Source organism: Nicotiana tomentosiformis, chromosome 12 (genome assembly GCF_000390325.3).
Source record: "Nicotiana tomentosiformis chromosome 12, ASM39032v3, whole genome shotgun sequence".
NCBI classification, from domain to species: Eukaryota; Viridiplantae; Streptophyta; class Magnoliopsida; order Solanales; family Solanaceae; genus Nicotiana; species Nicotiana tomentosiformis.
The window spans coordinates 51,670,949-51,696,002 of NC_090823.1; the positions used below are offsets into that span (position 1 = coordinate 51,670,949).

General features: G+C 39.1%; 2 protein-coding genes across 2 annotated transcripts; both read left to right on the forward strand.

The window, feature by feature from the left end:
* The first annotated feature begins 7,754 nt into the window (after positions 1-7,754).
* On the forward strand, positions 7,755-8,810 carry LOC104114174 (uncharacterized). Its single transcript, XM_009624550.1, has 2 exons — positions 7,755-8,360; positions 8,418-8,810. Exons 1-2 carry the CDS (start codon positions 7,755-7,757, stop codon positions 8,808-8,810), a joined length of 999 nt encoding a protein of 332 aa, XP_009622845.1.
* A 54-nt stretch (positions 8,811-8,864) lies between these two features.
* Positions 8,865-10,216, forward strand: LOC138902627 (uncharacterized). The gene is made up of 4 exons (XM_070190512.1): positions 8,865-9,158; positions 9,276-9,344; positions 9,554-9,836; positions 10,077-10,216. The coding sequence occupies exons 1-4, from the start codon at positions 8,865-8,867 to the stop codon at positions 10,214-10,216; spliced, it is 786 nt and encodes a 261-aa protein (XP_070046613.1).
* The last annotated feature ends 14,838 nt before the right edge of the window (positions 10,217-25,054 follow it).

Genomic DNA, 25,054 nt, shown 5'->3' on the forward strand with positions numbered 1-25,054 from the left:
TAAATGATGAAATCAAAGATATAAACATGGAATTTAACCAAAACTAAGCAATAATTACTAACCCCAATCACTCTCTTGAAAATCTCTCCAAGAATCGCCTCCCTCCCAGCTCCCAAAATCAAATTGTGAAAATGAACTCAAACCCTCGTTTTGAAAATATCTTACCCGACCTGACTCTTTGTGAACGCGTGCACAACTACACAATCGCGTAGGCTTAAAGCCTGATGCTCCAACTGACCACTCCTCTACACGAACGCGTGAACCTTCTCGCATCCGCGATGACCTGAGACTCTCAAAGCTACACGAATGCGAGCCTAATATCGCGAATGCAAAGAATAAATCACCACCTACCAGCAATAACTCTTTGCGATCGCATCTCTTTCTTTGCGATCGCAAAAGAGGAAACCAGATACACAGACACCAGAAAACATCAGCCAACCTCTAAGTCCAAAATTGATACATTAACCATCCGAAACTCACCCGAGGCCCCCGGGACCTCAACCAAACATACCAACAAGTACTAAAACATCATACGAACTTAGTCGAGCCTTGAAATTACATCAAACAATCCTAAAATCACGAATCGCGCATCGATTCAAGCCTAATGAACTTATGAACTTTCGAATTCCGAAACCAACACCGATTCATACCAAAACAAATCCGATTAACCCCAAATTTTGCACACAAGTCATAATTGAGATTACAGACCTATTCCAACTTCCAGAATTGGGATCCGACCCAGATATCAAAAAGTCCACTCCCTGTCAAACTTTCCAAAATCTTCCAACTTTCCAACTTTTGCCAATTAATGCCGAAATGACCCACGGACCTCCAAATCAACATCCAGACACGCTCCTAAGACTCGAATCACCATACATAGCTATTAGAACTGCTAAAACTCCATTCCAGAGTCGTCTTCTCACAGGTCAAACTATGATAAACTCCTACGACATAAACTTTTAATTTAGGGACTATGTGCCCCATTTCACTCAGAAGCTCTTCCGAAATAAAAATCAAACATCATATGAAGTCACGTAACCACATAATGAAATAGAGGGAGCAATAAATAGGAAATCAGAGCTAATATTCTCAAAACGATCGGCCGGGTCGTTACTGTGTAACTCTGGTTTGGGCCTAAAAGAGGTAGGCCCAGCAATCAACAGGAACAGACAGCAGTGGACTCCAACTTTTCAGATACATTGGTACGATGTTTGGGCCTGAGTTCCTTGAGAACTTAGTGGGCCCAATGGTTGCACATGTTCAAAAAACAAAGAGAGAAAGTTAGTAGAAATAATATTCTATAATACAACCATACATGAAATATGCAAGCAAATGACTTGAATAAATAACAACTAATAATAATTAAAAATCATGAAAGGTTATACTAATGTGGGGTCACATATGGTAAAGTGATTAACATTGAAAATATTTCGTTGTCATTAAATACTAAACCTAAAAGGAGTAATGGATGCTATTAGATTAGGACCCCTTTGGATCCCCAGACACTTCAAAGTTCTCAAGGGTCTTAAGGCCCGGGGCAATGCTTGTGTCAGGCAGAGTAACCCAACCAAAAGCTAAACTCTACTCCCAAATACCCCTAATCACTAACACTCACTCTTCCCCATAAGTTTAAGGTCCAATGAGGCACTTTCAATATAAATCAATCACCACAGTAATATACCACAGAAGTATATGACTTTCTCATGAGGACCAAAACAGAATACCATAAGACTGCAAAAACGGTTTATCTACATTATCCTAACCACATTTCCAAACTTAATGGATGATGAGCTTGTTAAGCAAGTTCAGAAGGAATATGCTTCAAACATACATAGAGGCAGAGATATTATCAAACTATTGTTAAGAACCAAACACCTGAGGCTAAGTATTTTAAGGTAGAAAAATACTTGGTTCAAGTCTGCAACAGAACACAAACACATTTGCCTTAATAGCCCTCAATTAGACTAGTTAACAGATTCGGTTTTAACTTAAGCCTTGCTCTTTAAATACACACACATGTTAACAATACTAATTGAGGCTTCTGAAAATGTTAACAGAGATTTGGACTAACAGTGGCAACTAAACATACGAGGGAATTAGGAGAGAGTATGTTAACAATCACAACTAAGATCCCTGAAGAGTGTTAACAACATTTCAGGTTCATTACTACAATTGATGCTTTCTAAAGAATGCGAATAAAGACACAAGCCAAACAGTTTCAATTATAAATGCAGATCAATAGCCTTAATCAAGAGGCATAGGTTGATAACATCAAATGGAGCATTCAAAGAATATTGACAGAGATTCAGAGGAACAACTTCATAGCCTAGGCTCTTACAAGTAGTACCAGGGATGTCATACTACAAATTAGAGTTTCTAAAGCATTGGCAAAGTTACAGATTCTCAACCTATAATAGAACTTCTAAGAAGATCAACATGATCATAAATTAGCAAACTATAATTAGAACTTTTAAGGATATTAACAAGGTCACAGGTTCAAAAATCTTATTAGAGCTCCTAAGAGTGCTTAACAGGGTCTCAAATAATCAATCCTACTTAACTTTAAGAATTACTGACATATTGACTTTTTTTTAAGAGTTTTTAACTTTAAACTAATCCCATTAAAATAAAGCAGGCTGTTATATCCAAGCAGTAGTAACAAAAGGGTTTCTTTGAATTTCACAAGTTAAGTCTAGTATATTTAAGAAAACTTGGTGAGGTTTCAAAGTAGCATGGGCATGTATATATAGTCATGAAGGACAAACAGAGACATAACTGAACACAGGGTTATAAACACATGCAAAGGACACTTAGCAGTGATCACATCATGGAAGTGTTAACAACAGTGTCATCATGTGAGGTCCAAGAAAGGATAAAGATATCGTCACATTAAGGGAAACATGCTAAGCATGTTTGGGATTGGGCTTTAGGTACAAAGGAAACTTAGCATCAGTGTTCTAAGTGAACAAATGTGTTACCATAACTTAAGTATATTTCGACAGTTCTGCATAACTTAGGCTAAATATAAAGCAATCTCAGAATCATACACAATGTAGCATGAAGATCCAACTAACTCAAGATTTGCCTACATAAATAGTCATGAATTCAATCATGTAATTGACAGAATTACAGAGATATATTAAAGAGGTAAGAATAGATTCAATAGTCATAAGCTAATGCATCACTACCATAACAATAATCTAATTCTCAACACTTAATAGGATCATGCTCTATTGGATTCTAAGTTATTGAATGAACCAATATAGAACGGTAAAATAATGTTTAGAACATATTAGTGTAACAGTCATGACAGTATTAATAGAACATAAGAGTGAGGTTTGGAACTAGATATTAAGAACATCAAGAAGTCATTTCAGAGTTAACGATAGACATGAATCAACATATACATATCAGTATCAGCATTAAAATATTTTTTAAGAAGTTCATGGTTGCTAAATCTACCTATCAGTCATTAACAAGCACATAAATAGCTAAAAGGAATGAACACATTATCAATAAGATCAATCAACATAAATAATAAAGCATTTCATATTCAAGGATTTAAACTAGTAAAAGAAGAACAAGTTCGAGGTTTTACTGACCTCCTTTGGGGAAGCAAACGAAACGAGTGTTCAAATTAGCCTTTAGGAAGCCAAGAGCTGAAGCTCTTAATTAGTAATACACTCGGAGTCAGAGAGACAAAAGAGCCGAAAATTGACCAAGAACTCAACTTAATCAAAATTTTCCTAAGCTCTATATTACGCATTAACTTCTCAGACGTTATGTGTAGCTATTAGGTGTATCTTGTTGTGTGTTAGGTGAAGGCATTAAAAGCCCCAATTTTATAGTGGATGTAAGCCTTAGGGTTTCATATTCAAATCAATAGTTAAATATGACGAAGGATAGATGATGATAGTAGAGAGGGTGAAATTAGAGTGAATCAGGGTGAATTAGAGAAAAAATGAGTGAGACTCTTACCTGAGTGTGTGACGGCCATTACAAGTGAAGATCCATCGGATAACGACCAGAGGTCCAGAGGTCATTGCACTTGACTTCCAGTTTAGAATAATCATTATGAGGAGCTCATGCGTGCTCTAATTTCATCGCAACATCAGAAGATTTGAAGACTGAAGTTTTATGTTTGTGTTTGGGTAAGAGAACTCGAGATTTTGATTCTGTAAGACGAAACGGGAAAGCAACGACGAGAATCGCGGATAGGGAAGCATAAGGAATAATTCTGAGTCAATATTTGTGACCTTGTACAAATTTGTGCAAGGTCTGTGGTTGATTCATTAATGGCAGGTCGAGAGAGTTTAGAGAGAAAAGGGAAATAGAGGTGGCAGAGTCAATAGCGAAATGATTTTATTGTTTTAGAGAGGGGCTGGTTGTCTCTAGGGATAAGAATGAGAGATGGAATGTGAGCCATTGGATCATTTAATCAACAACTTCGATTACTTTGAGAGTTGGGCATTTTAAAAATAATTTATGGAAAAACTTTGATGGGCGTTGGATTGTTGGAATGGACGACCCAAATGGTTTTTGTTTCTTTTGTGAGAGATTGGGACGGATGATGTGGCGAGGTCTGATTGGTTTAATGGGAGTGGCATAGATTGCCAAAGTGGAGAGGGAGGGGTTGTTTGGAGTGGGTATTTTCGGATTTGGGCTTGTCATTTGGGCCAAATAAATTTAAGAGATAGCCATTTTGTATTAAATAGAGAATTACAATTATAGCCTTTAGCTATTTTTAATCCCTTTTGAAATCAAATTACATAAACTTAATTATTTTTAATAAAATATAGTAAAATCATAATTATCATATACACTACTAATTATTGCAAAATAATTAATTATAAAATACTATATTTTCCAAATCTTAATCAATAATTTCGAGTTGTTAACATAGTAATTTAATTAATTAGAAATTAAGGAGTAATTAATTATAAAGCCTATGTGATGTTCATAAAAGTTATTTTAATAATCTTAAAATAGTAAGCATGATATATTTTGTAATTATAATACTAAATTATCAATTTCAAAATTACTAGTACAAAATTAATTTTGTAAAATAGATATTATTTATTGAAAAATATATTCAAAATATTCATTGTAAATTATTAAGTATAAATTAATTAATTTTGAAAGGGAGGGTCAAAATTGGCCGTCAAACGAGAACCCTAGGGAGGCGACTAGCAATTTCAAGGCAACTCACGAGAGCTTCCCTCCCATGGCTGTTCTGGCCACTGGCTAGCCTCTTGATGGAGCTCATCAGTCGTCTACACCTCCCCTACTAACCACTACATGCATTACACCCACAAATCCAATCCAAAACTATGCAAACCTGTTACAACCAAAAATATTAAATATGCCCATGCAAACCCTAGTCGTTGTTCCCATGAAACCAGTGGAATATTTACATGGGGGACCCATTATACGATGGAAAAAGACAGAAGTGAAGCAGTCACTCGTGAAACAGGGCTTGAAATTGGAAGTTCTAGGCAAGTTTTCTTATGGCAAGCCTGTGATCAACAAGTTGCGTAAAGTTATCCCAATTCAATGCGAGTTGAAAGGCGCCTGTTCTATAGGGCTTATTGAGGATAACCATGTGCTAATCAAGCTGTCACTTATGGAGGATTATGTTCACCTACTGTCGAAACTAGTTTTGTACGTAAAGGCACAAGGAGAGATATGGCAAATGCGATGTACAAAGTTGAACCCTTGGTGGAAACCAGATAAAGAGACAACAATAGCAATTGCATGGATTAGTTTCCCTGAGCTGTCACCTAACTTCTTTGGCAAGGAGTTCGTATTTTCATTAGCTAGAGTTGTTTGTAATCAACTTCATGTTGATTTAGCTACACAAATGGGACTAGACCTAGTTGTGCCAAAGTAAAAGTTGAGGTAAATCTGATTGCCAAATTCCCTCAAAGAATTAAAATTGCGGAAGAAGAAGATGAAACTGGGCCGGAGGAATCCAAGTGGATTAAAATTAAATATGATTATCTCCCAAAATAATGTAAGACATACAAGAAACAAGGGCACAATAAAGTAGAATGTTGGGCCATTCATCCAGAATTACATAGAAGGTTTGAGGATGCTGGTGAAGTTCAAGGGAGTGATAAGGAAATAGTTGGTACTGCAGCTGCTACCACTAATGTTCTTACAAGTGGTAAAGTTCTGGGAAAGCCTATTACAAATCTTGCCAAACAAGAATGGATGCAAAGGAGAAAGAATAGGTATCAAAGGGATAATAGGGGTTACATAATTGAGGATGCAAAGGATCAAGAAGCTGACAATGGAAAGGGAAAGAACAAGGTGAAAATATTTACAACAAAAGAACAAATTTGATGCACTTGAAATTGAGGAAGCTGATCCACCGGTATTACAAATTACAAGTGGTAAAGATGATGGAAAGTCAAAAGAGAAAGATAAGCAACAAAAGCTAAACAAGTCCAACAAGGAGAAGGAGAAGAAAAAGCTGGAAAATTCAAAGAAATCCATTCCAAGTCCTAAAGGAATTGGGATTACTAATTCTGAGGCTAAAGAAAGTGCTACAGGGAGTGGGGTGGAGATACAAAAGGAAAGAACTGTTGATTGGGTGCATAGAAGATTTGGTGCCCAACTAAGGCTATTAATGTGACAACTAATTATTCTGATCAATACATTCCCTCTCAAACGATGGGAAGTGACCTTAGGGCAGCTGTTTCAATTGGATCTAAAACCACTGGTTCTATGTTATGGAATGACAAAGTAGAGCTAATGGAGGAAAATACTAGAGTTACTTATGAAGATAATGTCAATTCTCAAAGGGTGAATATGCAGGCTATAGTACAAGCTGGAGTAGATAAAGGAGTGCCAAAAGATGTAGGAAAAGTTGGAGGAACAAGTGCAACAATGACACCTAAGATGCAGGGCAATGGAACAGTAAATCCTAGTGCAACTGGGGAGGTTATTCCCAATGTTGAATGTGTTCCGGTGGATATTTTAGCTAGGGAACAGGTTGGTAATGTTGATGCAAAGGTTTTACAAGATACAGTGAGGTCAGACATTGAAACAGTGGGTGACAAGCCCCTTGATCCCAATGGAACATTAACTTCTGCAAATAGAGCTATAGTAAACTCTAGTCTAGAATCCATATATGAGTTGCAAGTCACGATGTTGCAGCAATCTTTGGGAACTGAAGATCAAAATTCCATTGTGTTGAAGGAGACAAATGGAGATGAATCTCACCATGACATGGTACCTCATCAAGCAGGTGTAATTGAGCCAAGTCCCATGGCTTGTGCTTCTAGAGCTGGGCTGCCATTGCACATTCAGCTCAACATTCCTTTGACGCCTCTAATGCAAGTTTTGCATGACATTGTATCACGCGATGTTACGCCTATGGAGATTCAGCAGGCAATAGATGATCAAGAGCAAGTTGAAGAATAAGGTGATGAATCAACAACTACAAATTTTAAGGTAGTATCAAGGGAAGCATATTTATCTCCTAGGGCTGGAGATAAGAGTGGTAAAAAGGGAAGGAAACAAGGTCAAAACAAAGAGGTTCCTCAACCTAAAAGAATCTTGCCTAGAAGGGCAACTACACAAACTAAATGATGATTAAGACTCTAATTTGGAACATAACGCCTGTGAAAACACAACAGGCCTTTCAGAGGGTAATCAATATGCAAAGAGAGCATGGTTTTTTCATTGTTGGATTGATGGAACCTTTTCAAAATTTTAGATATATTCAGAGATACAGAAGAAGGTTAGGAATGGATGCTATGATGTCAAATATTAATGGTAAATTTTGGTTGTTCTTTGATATTATGATTGAATGGGAGGTGCTACTAGACACTAAACAACAAGTTACTATTAGAGTGTATCATCAGGACATTGGCAAACACATTATGATGACATTTGTGTATGCTAAATGTTCATCCTTAAAAAGGCTTGAATTGTGGGATAAGTTTTACTACTTATTAAGTGATATGGAGTTACCTTGGGTTGTTGGAGGAGATTTTAATATTATAATGCATGAGGATGAGAAGATAAGTGTCTTACTTATGTATCCACCTGAGTATGAAGACTTTGCATTCTGTGTAATCTCTTGTGGATTATTTGATCTTGGATACAAAGGCATCCCTTTCACTTGGTGGAATGGTAGACCAAACTCAGAAAGCATATTCAAAAGGTTGGACAGAATATTTGTTAACCTTCCCTTTCAGAATCTTTTCCCAAATATTGAAGTGGAGCATCTTATTAGGACAAGTTCTGATCATGCCCCTTTATTGATATGTTGTGGGGAAAAAGCTATGCTGTTTGTTAAGCCTTTTAAGTTCCTTAACTTTTGGATTAAGCATGAGACCTTCAAAGATGTGGTAAGGCAGAATTAGGTGGCAGACTTCATTAGTGATCCATTTTTGATATTCAAACAGAAGCTAAAGTGGGTGAAAGTTGCTCTATCCCAATGGAGTAAGCTCACATATGGAGACATCTTTACACAATTAGCCATTAGAGAGGATATTGTCAGGGTGAAGGAGATGTTATTTGAAGATGAACCAAATATTCAGAATAGAATTATGCTCCAAAAGGCACAAGCTGAATTGAAGAAATATCACAGCATTGAGGAACAGTATTGGAAGCAAAACGCAGGCATAAAATGGTTTGCTGAAGGTGTTAGGAACACAAGGTTTTTTCACAACCATGTGAATGGCAAGAGGCAGAGGCTGCAGCTCAAAAGAATTCAGAATGGAGATGGTGTTTGGTTGGAATCTCAAGATCTTATGGCTGATGATGTAGTAGATTTTTTCCAAAGACAGTTCACATAGGAAGGAGATATTACAAGCTTTGAGTTACTTGATAATGTGCCCAATATGGTGACTATGGATAAGAAATTGGAGCTTTGCAAATTTCTTACCATTAAAGAAGTTAAGGGAGCAGTATTTGCATTGAGTGGAGATAGTGCCAGTGGTCCTGATGGCTTTACTAGAGTATTTTATCAGCACTGTTGGGACACTGTATGGGAGGACATATTCAAGCTACTAAAAGAGTTCTATGGAGGTGCATCATTGCCAAAATTAGTCACTCATACTAACCTTGTGCTGCTGCCTAAGAAACCCCAGGTTCAAACGTTTTTAGACATAAGGCTTATAAGTCTAAGCAACATCATCAATAAGGTAATCTCTAGGGTGTTACACGATAGGTTGGAAAAGATCCTTCCTTCTTTGATAACCCCTAACCAATCTGGATTTTTGAAAGGAAGGAGTATATTTGAGAATATTTTGCTCACACAGGAAATTGTCACTGACATAAGATTGAGAGGAAAGCCTGCTAATGTTGTGATAAAGCTTGACATGGCCAAGGTTTATGATAGGGTGTCTTGGAAATATCTAATGCATGTTTGAGGAAAATAGGGTTTGCTGAGCATTTTATCAACATGATATGGAACCTATTGGCAAACAATTGGTACTTAGTACTAATCAATAGGCAAGCTTCAGGATTTTTCAAGTCCAGTAGAGGGGTGAAACAAGGAGATCCTCTGTCTCCAGCATTGTTCATTTTTTCTACAAAGGTGCTATCAAGGTCACTGAATAAGTTGTTTGGGAATAAGAGATTTATAGGATTTGGAATGCCAAAGTGGACTGATCCATTAAACCACTTGGCTTATGCTGATGATACAAAAAAATTTGCTTCTGCTGATCCTTACTCATTAGGGAAAGTAGTTGAAGTGCTCACAATGTATGAACAAATTTTCGGCCAGCTGATTAACAAGACAAAGAGCTCTTACTATATGCATACAAAGGTGGCAAGGAACTTAGTTGACTCTGTTGGTGCTATTAATGGATTTCAAAAAGGTAAGTTCCTATTTACTTACCTAGGGTGTTCAAAGTTTTACACAAGGAGGAGGAAGTAATACTATAATGATCTCATTGAGAAGGTGAAGGAAAAACTACACTCTTGGAAAGGGAACTACTGTCTTTTGAAGGCAAAGATACTCTTATAACTAGTGTGCTTCAAAGTTTACCAAAACACATTTTGTCAGTGTTGGATCCCCCTAATAATATGCTTGAACATTTACAAAAGATATTTGCTAGATTTTTCTGGACTTACTAAGGAAGAAGGCAGAAGTAGGCATTGGACCAAATGGCTAAATTTGTGTCTTCCTAAGGTGGAAGGAGGATTAGGATTCAAATCTCTATTTGATGTATCCAAAGCCTTATTTGCCAAATTGTAGTGGAGATGTAGGACCTCTAAATCATTATGGTCGAACTTCATATGGAAAAAATATTGCACGAAGGAGATGCCTATTGTTGTGCAATTTAGACAAGGATCCCATGTGTGGAGAAAAATGCTAGAGGCAAGAGAGGATGTAGAACATGAAATTTTGTGGGAAATGAATAGGGGTTCTACTAATGTTTGGCATGAGAATTGGACTGGCCTTGGTGCATTGTATCATGTAGTATTCCCAGAGTTCAATGTTAATGAAGATCTACAGGAGGTGGTAGAATTGAGAGATGAGGATGAGTGGAATGATCAGATTTTGGAGCAGAACTTCCCAGAAGACATTGCCGAGCATATAAGGCAAGAGGTGTACTTTGATAACTCTGATAAATACTAGGATACACCTAAATAGATGCCAACACCTTCAGGCAAGTTTACAGTAAGCAGTAATTAGCAAATATTGAGGCATACGGCTCCTCCAAATCCAGAATACATGCTGCTATGGACAAAAGGATTACCATTCAAGATATCCTTCTTCTTATGGAGACTATGGAAAGGGAGGGTGCCATCGGATGATTTATGGAGAAGGGGTGGATATTTAACCGTCTCTAAGTGTTGGTGCTTCCTACCACTACAAGAGGAAACTTTTCAGCATATATTTCTTACAAGTGATATCGCTACCAAGGTGTGGAAGTTGTTCTTACAAGTTGCAGGACTGGTGGTGAACTTGGTGCTAATTCATCAGGTTATTAGAGCATGGTGGAGTGCAGATTGCTGTGCTAAACTCAATCCATTGTTCCAAGCAGCTCCAGCCATTATTAATTGTGAGCTTTGGAAAAGAAGGAATACAATGAAACATGAAGGAGGTGCAATATCTTTTCATAGGGTAGTGCATAAGGTATACAAAACACTACACTATCTTTCTAGAGCTAGATATCCTTGATTGTCTAACATTCCTTTACTTTGGCCATATATGGTAAGATTCTTTGAAGAATAATTCGTACATTGTTACTAAAAGAATTACATGGCAGATGCTTTATGCATGGTGGTTTAAATGCAACACTGATGGTGCTTCTAAGGGTAATCCCGGACCAAGTTCATATGGATTTTATGTGAGGAATGATGCCGGGGATGTGGTATATGCAAAGGCAGAAGAGATATGGTGGTCAACCAATATTGTAGCTTAGGCAAAGGCAATTATTGAAGGACTTTCGTATTGTATGGATAGACAATTTTATCCTATTATCATTGAGATAGACTCATTGGTGATGAAGAAGATTATAGATTGAGAATGGGATGCACCTTGGAGTATAGGGAAGGAAGTGAAGAGGATTAAGGAGATGAAGAACCAATTCAATGTGATCTTTCAACATATGTTAAGGGAGGGCAATGTAGTAGCAGATTTTTTAGCTAACCTTGTATTTTCTTTTGCAGGTACATTAATATTCCAATAATTTACTGAGCTGCCTACTGCAGGAAGGAAACTAATCAATTTAGACAAGGCTCAAATTCCTAATCCTAGGATTAGAGTTGGAAAACGAAAAGCCCCAGATTGATGTGTGAAATTATACCTATAATGCCTGCTTATGTGTGCTCTTATGTTTGTTATATTCACATAAGGTTGAACTACTATCCAGTGGTATTAGCATGGTTTCATGCTCAGACTGAAAGTGGTTGGACACTATGTGGAATCACTATTGCAAGCAGGCAGCTCTTTAGGCTTTATGTGTTGCTGCAAAGAAAAACACCATATGTGATCATGTGTTTGATTATTTCTAGTAACAGGGTGGAGTACTTAATCTGCTGGATAGTGGATGGTTTTTTGACTATCTGTTTTGGATAGCTTATGTACCATATGGTGTTGTATCATTTCTAATTGGTATTAACATTTGTAACGACCCAACCGGTTATTTTGAGCATTTGCACTTCGCTCGGTATTTTATGAGAGTGAGTAGCTCCGTATGATGTATTTTGATTTGTGTGAATCATCAGTTTTGGTTTTCAGGTTATTCGGGACTGATTTGGAAGAATGATTCTCAACTAGGATGCTTTAAATTTGAAAGAGTTGATCAAGTTTGACTTTTTAGCATTTAACCTCGGATTGGAATTTTGATGGTTCCGTTAGCCTCGTTGGGTGATTTTGGACTTAGGAGCGCACTCGGATTATGATTTGGAGGTCCGCGGTTGAATTTGGCTCGAAATGGCGAAACTTAAAATTTTGGAATGTTTGATCGGGAATGGACTTTTTGATATCGGGGTCAGATTTCGATACCGGAAGTTGGAACAGGTCTGTAATGTCAAATGTGATTTGTGTGCAAAATTTAAGGTCAATCGGACGTGATTTGATAGGTTTCGGCATCAGTTGTGGAAGCGTGAAGTTTCAAAGTTCATTGATTTCGAATTGAGGTGTGATTCATCATTTCAATGTTGTTATGTGTGTTTTGAGGCCTCGAGTAGGTCCGTATTATGTTAGAGGACTTGTTAGTATGTTTGGACGTGGTCCCGAGGGGCTCAGGCATATTTCAGATTGATTTCGGATAATTTCCCTTCATGTTTGCACTGCTGTGTCCTGCTGGTTTCTGGTGTCTCAGTCCTTCATTCGTTCGCATGGCAAGTGTCGCAAACGTGTAGTGTATTCTGATGGCAGCAGCAAATCGTTCTTCGTGATAGCGAAGTATGTCTCGCATTTGCGTAGATTTGGGGCAAGTCCTCTTCGAATTCGCGTATGGAGGATCGTGTTTGCGTAGTGTTGAGGTTGGCAGCTGGTAATTTGAGCATACTTCTATGTGATCACGTATGGTTAGTCATGTTCGCGAAGCTTTAGCAGCAGTATTCATTGCGTTCGCGTGGAGTCCATCGCGAATGCGTAGAGTCTTTTGTGGCAGTGTGAGTTTTATTTATCGCGAAACGCAATAGTTTTCCCGTGTTCGCGAAAGAGGACGTCCGGGCAGTGTATATAGTACTCTATTTCAAAGGTTTCAGACATTTTTACATTTTGGGAGCTAGGGAGTTCAGATTGAGGTGATTCTTGGAGCAATTTTCATCACAAGGATTGGGGTAAGTGTTTTTTACTCGGTTTTGGTTATATTTCATGAATTTACCTTCGTTTTTGGTAATTGGATTGTGAATTTTAAAGAGGAAAATGGGGGTTTTGGCCTAAAGTTTCATAATGTGAATTTATGAGTTTTGAACATCGAATTGGAGTCAGATTTGAGTAAAACAAGTATAGTTGGACTCGTAATTGAATGGGTCGTGACAAGTTGGTATCAGAGCTCTAGGTTCATAGGTTCTACAAGTCATGAGCAAGTGTCTAATAGAGTCTTGCGGATCGGTATGATGATGTCCATACCTATCTTCGAGAGGCTACAGGACATTTAGGATATACTTCCCATCTTTCTTTCCTTATCGTGCGGCATTGATTCAGCTTGAAGTGTAACCCTTTGAATTCCTTCCACACATTCATATGCGCACACGAGCGCTCGGTATCAGTTGTGCAACGCCGGCTTGTGATTCCATGGTTAAGGTGCGAGATGTGATTTTGGCATGCTGATGATGGGCCAGTCTGGAGGACTTTAGGCTGGGTTTTGATGGTAGCCTGAGCACGGAGATTTTGATTGAGTGAGCACGTGCTTTTGGGACTTATATGTCCGTTGGTGTCCCTATTAGTGGAATTTGTGATTGGATGACTACGTGGTGAGTATGATGTGACTGCGAGATGTGTTCAAATTGTTCGAATGTGACAAGAAGAGTTTACTTGAGAGGTAGCAAGGACTATTGGGTGTTTGATTTCTATCTTGATATGGCATATGGTCTCGAGTTATAGGTATGTTAAGGGATCTTTCATGTTGTTTAGTTGTGGAGTGAAGTAGATTCTCATGTCTTGTTGATGAGTTCAGAACCAAGAAGATTAAGTGATTGCGTAGTAGTCGTGACTGTGGAAGGGTATAGAGAGATGTCAGTTTGAGGCAGAGCAGGTGGGTCATCTCCTGCGAGGTGTCCTGAGGTTGTGTGGTCCTGATGATGTTTTGTAAAGAGTTCTCTTTTATCAGTGAATGATATATGTTACAATTTGAGTTTGGATCGCTTGTGAAAATTGGCTTGACTATTACAAAGGTGAATGTGAGATTTGCAGATAATGCGAAGTATTAGATGGTTTGCGTTACAGGAGCTCAGGAAGGATTTGGTTGAATCTCACTGCGGTATTATGGTAGTAATAGAGTATGGACATTGTGAGTTGTGTGTGTTTGATCTATTGCTTTGAGCCAAGTGGGGAAGTCTGCTATCGACAAGTTAATTGCATGATTATGTATTGTATTGTTTTCGGTTTGAGGTATACTGGTGAATCAGCTATGACTGCAGGGTTTGAGAGTGAGGATGACTCGAGTAAGGAAATTTCTGGATACGGGTTGTATTACACTATATGGGTATATGGGCATTATGGAATAATTGAGTGGCTATTCGTGAAGAATGTAGTGTACATGGAGTAGAAAATTGCTCGGTTGCTTAGGAGTGTGGGTTGTTGGATTTTATAAATTTTGTCGGGTTCCGAGGTGCGGTCCCGGGTTGGGCTTTTGGTCGATTTTGGGCTTTTGAGTCAAGATTTGATATTTTTGGATCGGGATTGGTTCCTTTAGCATTGTTTGATGTACTTGAGTTATTTTTGGTCAGTTTCGAGCCGTTCGGAGGTCGGAACGCGCGTGATGGCATCTTTGGAGCATCGCTTGGCTTGCTCGGCATTGGTGGCATTGGTATTAGCTTGTTTGAGGTAGGTAACTCTTCTAAACTTAGTGCTGAGGGTATGAAATCCCGAAATACGTGTTATGTGATTGGTATTGAGGTGACGCACATGCTAGGTGACGGGAGTGTGGGCATGCACCAAGTGAATTGGGACTCTGTTTGTTTTCATGGCACTGTATAGTAGTCTTGTTTTGTTAATATCCATGTTTTCACCATGACATAAAGTAAATGAGCTGTCAATCATGCTAGATATCATGTTTAGGCTTTATTCCGATACTTTTGGGACCTATAGTGGTCGTTTCTTGCTGTCATTTCATTGATTTCATTGATACTTCATACTCAGTCATAAACATGCATTCATATCATATCTCAGTCTCAGTTGTTATTTATTGATACATCATATATCATATCTCAGACCAGTTCTGCGACCGCAAAAATGCCCTATATTTCGAAAACATTTCTTCAACTCCCCAACGCACTGTTCAACCAAAAAAGACTACAATCAACAATGCATAAGTCTACCCTGGCATTACGAAACCCCGGGTTTTAGGTTAAATATTTATGGGGCCTTACATATACACCCTTGTATCATTTATGACAAATAGGATTAACTTCTTATCATCTCAAAGATAATATCTTCTTGGATTTATGTGGACTAACATACAGCGTGATCTAATGTATGCAAATATGGGTTGTAACACCCTCCCCCCTTTAGGAACATTCGTACTCGAATGTAAGGGTTTATGGGGAGTCTAACTCATTGTGGATTTCGACGTAAATATTTGGCCGAGTATCCCCTATAAAATGGACACTTTGCAAGCGGTTAAACCAAACCAATGGCCTCGCAAGGCTATACAAAGCATTATGGATATGTACATTAACTGCATATCAATATTTTTTATTAAGGTAGAGTATTCTCAAGCTATTGTTTACCTCATAAAGCCGTTTAAGCTTCCATTGCGTCCTGCGTTCCCCCGGCATCCTCGTTATCTTCAATCTAGAATAAGTAAGGGTATTTAGACTTCATCTCGTCCTCTGCTTCCCATGTCATTTCTTCCGTGTTCTTGTTCCTCCATAATACTTTGACGGAAGCTACACCCTTTGTTCTCGGCTTGCGGACTTGTCGATCTAATATAGCCACTAGCACTTCTTCATATGATAGATCCTCTATAACTTGTACATGTTTGATAGGGATGCCCCGAGAAGGGTCTCCAATACATTTCCTCAACATAGATACATGGAATACTGGGTGGACAAATTCCAATTCAGATGGTAGTTCTAACTCATAAGCAACCTGTCCAATTTGTCGAAGAATCTTGTATGGCCCGATATACCGTGGACTCTGCTTACCCTTCTTCCCAAAATGCATAACACCCTTTATCAGTGAGATCCTCAGGACAACCCAATCACTAATCTCAAAAACCAGATCACGACGTCGGGCATCAGAATAAGAATTTTGCCTGCTTTACGCCGTCATCAGTCGTTTTTGTATCACTGTCACCTTCTCAATAGCTTGGTGAATCAAATCTGGACCACATAATTCTTTTTTGCCGATTTTGAACCATCAAACTGGATATCTACATCTCCTCCCGTACAATGCCTCGTACGGGGCCATTTATTTTAATACTGGAATGTTAGCTATTATTATAGGTGAATTCTATGAGTGGCTGATGGTCATCCCAATTGCCCTTGAAATCTAGAACATATGCTCGTAGCATATCTTTGAGTGTCTGAATGGTATGTTAAGTCAGTCAGTCTGTCTGTGGATGGAATGCAGTGGTGACATTCACTTGTGTGCCGAAACCCTTCTGAATTGACCTCCAAAAGTTAGCCGTAAATTGAGCTTCTCGGTCTGATATAATAGATACCGGCACACCATGAAGCCTATCAATCTCCTTGATATACAGCCTCGCATAATCTTCAGCCGTGTAAGTTGCCTTAACTAGTAGAAAATGGGAATATTTTGTAAGTCGATTAACTATCACCCAGATGGAGTCAAACTTATGATAAGAGTGAGGTAATCCAATAATGAAGTCCATATTGATCACCTCCCATTTCCAGGTTGGAATCTCTATATTTTGAATCAACCCACCGGGTTTCTGATGCTCGATCTTTACTTGTCGACAATTAGGATATTGGGCTATAAATTTTGAAATAGCCTTATTCATATTGTCCTACCAATACAACTCCTTATACATCTTTGTCGAGCCGGGATGGATGGAATATCGGGACTGATGAATCTCAAACATAATCTTCTCTCGCAGCCCTGCCACATCAGGCACACATAATCTTATGCTGCGAAATTCCCTCTCTCAATCGTACTCAGGTAGGGTCTTTATATTGTCGTGCTTTTACCTCGGCTACCAAAGACGATTCTGTCGTATTTTGTACAGTAACACCTCCGTCATCAGAGTCTAACAATTTTATTCTCATATTGGCCAGCTGATGAAGCTCTTTAGTCAACCCTTATCTACCTGCCTCAATGTGTACTAAGCTTCCCATTGACTTATGGCTAAGAGCATCCGCCATAACATTGGCTTTACCGGGAAGGTGCAATATCTCGACATCGTAGTCTTTCAGTAATTCAAGCTACTTTCGCAACCTCAAATTCAAATCCTTCTGCTTGAAGATGTATTGTAAACTCTTGTGATCTGTGTAGATGTCAACATGAAATGCCATATAAGTAGTGCCGCCATTTCTTCAAAGAATATATTGCTGCAGCTAATTCCAAATCACGAGTTGGGTAATTATTTTCATGCTTCTTCAATTATCTCGATGCATATGCAATCACCTTCCAACGTTGCATCAATACGCACCCCAAACCTATACCCGAGGTATCACAATATATCACATAACCTTCTATTTCTTCTGGGAGAGAGAGCACTAGCGCGGATGTCAATCGATTCTTTAGCTCCTGAAAACTACATTCACAAACTTCAAACCACTGGAACTTGGTAGCTTTTTGTGTTAACTTAGTCAATGGTGCTGATATAGAGGAAAACCCTTCTACAAATAGCTTATAATATCCTGTTAGCCCCAGGATGCTGCAGACTTCTGACGGCATTGTAGGTCTCGGCCAATTCTTCACTACATCTATCTTCTGAGTGTCGTCACTAATACCCTCATCAGATATCACATGGCCAAGGAATGCTACTGAGTTCAGCCAAAATTCACATTAGGAGAACTTAGCTTATAACTTACGATCCTAAAAGGTCTGTAATACTATCCGCAAGTGGCCCGCATGTCCTGCCCCCGAACGAAAATACACCAGAATGTCATCGATGAATACGATCACGAACACGTCAAGATAGGGTCTGAATACACTATTCATGAGATCCATAAAAGCTATTAGGGCATTTATTACCCCGAACGACATCACCAAGAACTCAAAGTGCCCATATGTTGTTTGGAAGGCTGTCTTCAGAATGTCCTTCTCCTTAACCCTCACATGATGATACCTTGAACTAAAGTCAATCTTGGAGATATACTTGGCATCCTGGAGTTGGTCAAACAGGTCGTCAATCCTTGGAAGTGGATACTTGTTCTTTATAGTAACCTTATTATACTGTCGATAATTTATACACAACCTTAGCGACCCATCTTTCTTCCGCACAAACAAGACTGGCGCACTCCAAGGTGAAGTGCTAGGCCAAATGAAGCCCTTATACAGCAAATCCTTCAACTGCGCCTTCAACTTTCGCAACTTTGCCTTTCAGGAGGAAGTCCTGGGAGTTCATCTGGGAAAACATATGGAAATTCATTGACCACGGGGATTGATTATAGAGTAGGCAGTTTCGCCTCTGCATCTCTAACGCGAACGAGATGATAAATGTAACCTTTTGAAATCATCTTCTTTCCCATAAGATAGGAAATAAACATACCTTTTGGCGTAGTAATGTTCCCCTTCAATTCAATGACGGGTTCACCGGGAAACTGAAACCTAACCATCTTCGTACGACAATCAACGTTTGCATAACATGATGCCAACCAGTCCATTACCATTATCACCTCGAAATCAACCATTTCTAACTCAAATAGATTCGCTAAGGTTTGACGACTACAAATCATCACTGTGCAACCTCTATATAACCTTCTAGCAATCACAAAATCTCCTATTGGAGTGGATACCGCAAGTGGTTTACTTATCAATTCAGATTCAACGCCAAATTTATTAGCCATAAAGGGTGTAACATATGATAATGTAGATCACTGATCAATCAGCGCATATACATCATAAGAAAACACAGACAATATACCTGTAACAACATCCTAAGATAACCCGAGATCTTGTCGACCTGCTAGGGCATAGGTTCAATTTTGAGTATCGCTCAAACTCGGCACTGCACCTCTACCTCTACCACAACCTATCAATTGTTGAAAACCCCGTGCTGGGGGTCGAACAGATGAGGAAGAACTGAACACAGATCCAGTCGGCTGAGCCATACAACCACCTCCTCTATTAGGACAATCCCGCATCATATGGCCTGGTTGTCCGTAAGAATAGCATGCATCAGAACCTTGATGGCACAGTCGAAAGTGGGCCTTGACACACTGATCACAACGGGGTTCTGGGGGTCTCGTCTGACTAGTATCCCTATGATATTGCGAGCCTGATGCCCGCAAACTCTTACCTGGACCAGAATAGATTGATCGATCATATCGAGGCCTCTAAAACTGTGGAGGAGCACTAGCTACAGGTGGCACCGAACTCCTTGAAGATTGGGGCCTGATACTACCCAGAAGTCACCAGAATACCTTGCAAATCTCGCCCTCTTATGTTGGCCCCTATCCTGCTCCCAATCTACCCTTTGCTAGCGCTTACGATCCTCTAGTGTCTGGGCATAAGCCTTAATATGGGAAATATCTATGCGCTCGACCAAGGAGGTTGTCGTGCACTCATTTATCAGGTGTGGTCCCAACTCGTTCACGAACAGGTGCACCCTATCTCTCATCTCGGCCGCCATATGGGGATCATGCCTTGCTAAAGAATCAAACTGCATACTATACTCTCGCACACTCATATTACATTGTCAAAGGTTCAAGAACTTATCAGCTCTAGATCGTCGTATCTCAACTGGCAAGTAGTGACGAAGAAAGGCCTAAGAAAATTCTTTCCACACATCTGGAGGAGCGTTTGGACCCCTAGATCTCTCCCAACTGTCATACCAGAAAATCGCTAAATCCCGTAACCGATAAGAAGCCAACTCGACTGCCTCAGTATCACTAGCATGCATAACCCGCAGTGTATGATGAGCCTGATCCATAAAAGTCTGTAGGTCCTCCTTGGGGTTTGATCCGGTAAACACTGGAGGGTTTAGATTAATAAAATCACATACTCTCGCCATAACCGGTCTATCAACAGCACTGGTATTTTGCCTCTGAGACTGAGCAGCCTAGTCAACAATTGCACCGCACTCCGTATATCCTAGTCTGTAGTGCCAGACGGAGGAGCTGGAGGTGTTGGGTCCCTCCTCATATCCACTGGTACCCTCTCCTGCAGCTGTGTCAAGACGTCTACTAATCGCTTGCTTCCTAGTCGAAGGCATCGTTGAAAGAAAACAAGGTGAATATTACAGATGAACACTTACGACTCAACTCTACGCACGATCTAGATTCAGAAAGAAGGTAACAACCCTAGATGTCATGTAGCCTCCTGATTATAAATGCGGTGCGCTACACATCCTTAATCAAGACTCTACTAGACATGGCTCATAGATAACCTCTAGGACAGATTTACTCTGATACCAAGTTTGTCACGATCCAAACTATAGGGCCATAAGTGGCACCCGGGTCATACATGCCGAGCACCAACGTACATTTTATCTAACCTTTATTATTATCTATAGGGGCCGACGAGATCAACATAAATGGTAGACATGAATCATGAACAACTAACAATGACAGATAATGGCATGAACATACATAACATGGGTCGACAAGGCTGTCATGAAGCTACATATAAGGTACAAGCCTACAAGCTGCCATGTGAGACTATAAAACAAAAATCAACCGACAAGGCTATCCAAACTATACATGAGTCGACACTTGTTTAAGAGCCTCTAAAGGAACATAAGTGCTGCAACATTGCCGAAACAGGTCCTTGACATAGCCATAATGCTTATATCAAAAATGCATACCAAACACAACGGCAAGTCCGTAGAATGGATCTCGCCAATAACCGCTGAACTGGGCAGCCTACTGTAGTGGGGGAGCTTCGTCTACCTGTCTATCGAGACTAGCAGCACGACATGCAGCGTCCACAAATAAAAGGAACGTCAATACGAATAAAGTACTGAGTATGTAAGGCAAGAAACATAAATCAGAAGAGTAATGTAAAGAGGGATAGAGAATATACAACCTGTAACATCTGAGTACCCTTGAGGGCGACTGACACGAAATGCATGATACATATATATATATATATATATATATGCATATCCCTTTAAAACCATACCCCACTGTGGGCAAAATCATCATCATATACTACCTGGCCTCGAAGAGGACTCGGTAAAAATGTACCAATACCATAAGGCTCGGTAGAATTGTACCCGACCACGTGGAGCTCGATAAAACTCAATTGATCAGTGGTTGCACAATAGGTGTCGTATCCGGCCAGCTATAGCACGGCTCGGTAGAGTAAAATACATACATATATATAATGTATGTTGGACTCATGTGATCACGTTCTAAAACTTTTGGAGTCACGTAAGGTCGGTAATCTCCATATACATTATTAGAGCTAATCCGTCATCATGAATCTTAGAGGAATAAGGAAATACCAACAATATTTGGTACATAAGAATAAGAGCAGCAACATCAACATCAATCTTTCCACAAGAAGGTAAACAATGTGAGTACTGCTAGCTTCTAAGAGTGGAGTATCTTTGGAATCTCATTCGTTACATTATGTACAATTGGAGTCGTGCAAGAGAAAGAAAGAGATAGCATCACATACATTGTATATACTGCCCAACCTCAAGCTATGCAAATCTCACGGCTCCTTAGTCTACCATAAGAGAAATGGTACTATCGTTATCATTTAAGCATCGTAACTAGTATATATCAACCGCAACCTATTTTACTATGAAACAGACAGCACATCCCCTATTTATAGGACTTCCCACAAGTTACAACAATCACCAAACATCCCAAACAACAACAACAATAGCAACAACAACAATATAATCCAATATGAGCTTCTCCGGTTATCTTAACAATCTTATTGTGCGGCAAGCTCATTTTTACTAATAACAAAATATAAATTAAATCCAACTCTTATTCCATAAATTATTTCACAACCTTCAGAACCTCATACATATATGTACGATATGACTCCTAGTTAAAAGCATCAACAAAATGACTTCCAAAACAGCCCCATACGCCTAGCACCCTAACTTTTATCATCAATCACTTGTGTTTCGTGTTTTCTTCTTCAATAAACTTAGTTAACACCTAGAAAAGCTTAAAAACATCAGATAAAACACTATCAAATTAGTTTTCATAATTTTCAGCCACCACAAACCATATATTTGTCCAAAAAACAATCCAACCAAAAAGATAACCATGTCTCATGTTCTTTCAAGTGCTATCTTGTGGGTTTTCACTCAAACAACACAAGATTAACCTTAGGAAAAATCAAGAAGATGTTATGCATACCTTTTACAGCAGCTACAACTCGAAACCCCATCTCAACTTAGCTCACAATAGCCCTCAATTACACCACAACATTATAGAAGCATTCTCTTGTAGTCTTTAACACATTTGATGATGATTTGAGTTGATTTCCCTTGAGTTTTGTTCTTGGGATCTTGGGATATTTTAGAGAGGTATTTGGAGAACTTTTGGACGAATTATGGGTGAGAAATGACCCGAAACGAGGCTGGAACATCTTTTAAAAGAAGTAAGGTCGGTGGCCGTCTCAAGTGGGTCCCAACCAGAGCTGCTTGCGCAGTCTCGCAAAAATGCAAATATCTCTCAACTCCAATGTCGTATCGATGAACGGTTTAATGGGTTGGAAACTAGACTCGTAGATATTCAATTTGGGGGGTAGCTCACTCAATAATTCCAAGTGAAATTTGAGAAAATCTTAGTATCTTTTGACCTAAAGTTTAAGTAAAATCATGAACGTAAGTTGCGACAACTTTTGTCGACTTTTGTTTCATAACTCGCTTGACTTCTAGACTTGTGATACGGATATTATATGATTCAAATACCTTAAAACATGACCTCTTTAGCATAATAATCTGTTCTAGTTTTACCCGAAAATACGGGTTACAACATCTTTCATTCGTTTAACTTCTAATACTTGTTAACCACTTTTATACACCCTTGTATCATTTAAGACTAATAGGATTAACTTCTTATCATCTAAAAAATAATCTCTTCTCATATTTACATCAACTAACATACGACGTGATCTAACGTACACAAATATGGGTTTTAACAGCCTTGGAGAAGGTAAAGTTGATTCAGGAGTGACTCTGAGTTACACGGATCAGAAGGCACATGATTTATCATTTATGGCGGGCGAGAAGGTTCTCTAGAAAGTCTGGCCGATGAAGGGTATCATGAGGTTCGAAAAGAAGGACAAGCTGAGTCCGAGGTTTAATTGCCCATTTGAGGTGCAGAGGCGAGTTGGGAGGTTGCTTATGAGGTTGCCTTGCCTCTGTCATGACCCCAAGTTTCTTTCGTAGGATGTCGTGACGGCACCTAGTCTCTAAGACAAGGTCAGCCTAAATAACATGCGGAAATAGTAAATAAAAGCTTAGAATTTCAAAACTCCAACAATATCGTATGTAAACTGTAAAACCCAATACGTACAATTCCCAAAACCTGGTGAGATACAAGTCACAAGCTCTAGATACAGTACCAAACAATCCTATACATCACTGTCTATAAAAATGTAAAGATACAAGTAAGAATAGGGTAGAAGGGGACTCCGAGGCCTGCGGACGTGGGCAGGTGTACCTTGAAGTCTCCAAACGAGAAACTCAACACGCTAATATTGGGAATGATAAGATGTACCCGAAAATGCACAAAAACATGTGCAGAAGCGTAGTATGAGTACACCACAACGGTACCTAGTAAGTGCCAAGCCTAACCTCGGTAGAGTAGTGACGAGGTCAGGTCAAGGCCCTACTAGAGATAATAAGAAACAAGACAGAAGATATAATGATATAATGGTAATTACAGGGAAGTGAAACCATAATGAATTTACGGAAGGCAACAACACAGAATCAAGCAGCTAGTATAACACGAAAGGAAAACAAGGAACACAACAACCAAACAAAGTACAACAAATAGAGAAAGATCAACAGGGGCACTCCCGAGGTCCCGCCTCGTAGTCCCAAATCATAAAAGTGAATCATAGTCTTTCCTTATATCACCGCTGGGGCATTTACATTTAGTTTAAAAATTTATTTTTTCCCCGAAATAGCACCCCCAGCTTTAGCCCACCTTATCACCGAATGCGTTTCAACACCCAGACTTTATACCACCGCATGCGTATCAAGAGTAACAACGGCACGACAGAAACCTCGTGCAAATAGTAACTACAACAGCATGGCAGAAACCTCGTGCAAACAACCAAACAATTATCTCAACAATAACACCAATGCAAACAAAAAAACACACAACTCAATGAAATGATATTTCATAACTTACACTTTGTCTCAATAAAAATCACTGCCTTGGCCACTCATACCAAACTCAACAACGAGATATTTTAAGGATAGCAAATTTCAAGTAAGAATTCAACAGTTAAATAATAAATACTGAATAAATGAAAGCAAGTAGTTCAGCAAAACATGTAGGGCAATTTATAAATAAGAGGTACAACAAGTAGACATGTGAAATTAGACTGAACATGATGGCTATAACATATTAACCTAACTCAATTGAAGAATGAAAGGAAACTACATAGCTAAACATCGGAGATTTCAGATTTAGCCTGTGTACGCACTCGTCACCTTGCGCACACGGCTTTCACATTTTACAATTATCACAACAATACCAAATCCTAAGGGGAATTTCCCCACACAAGGTTAGACAAGTCACTTATCTCAAACCACGCTAAATTAATCAACTAGAAGGCCTTTCTATTGATTTTCCAACT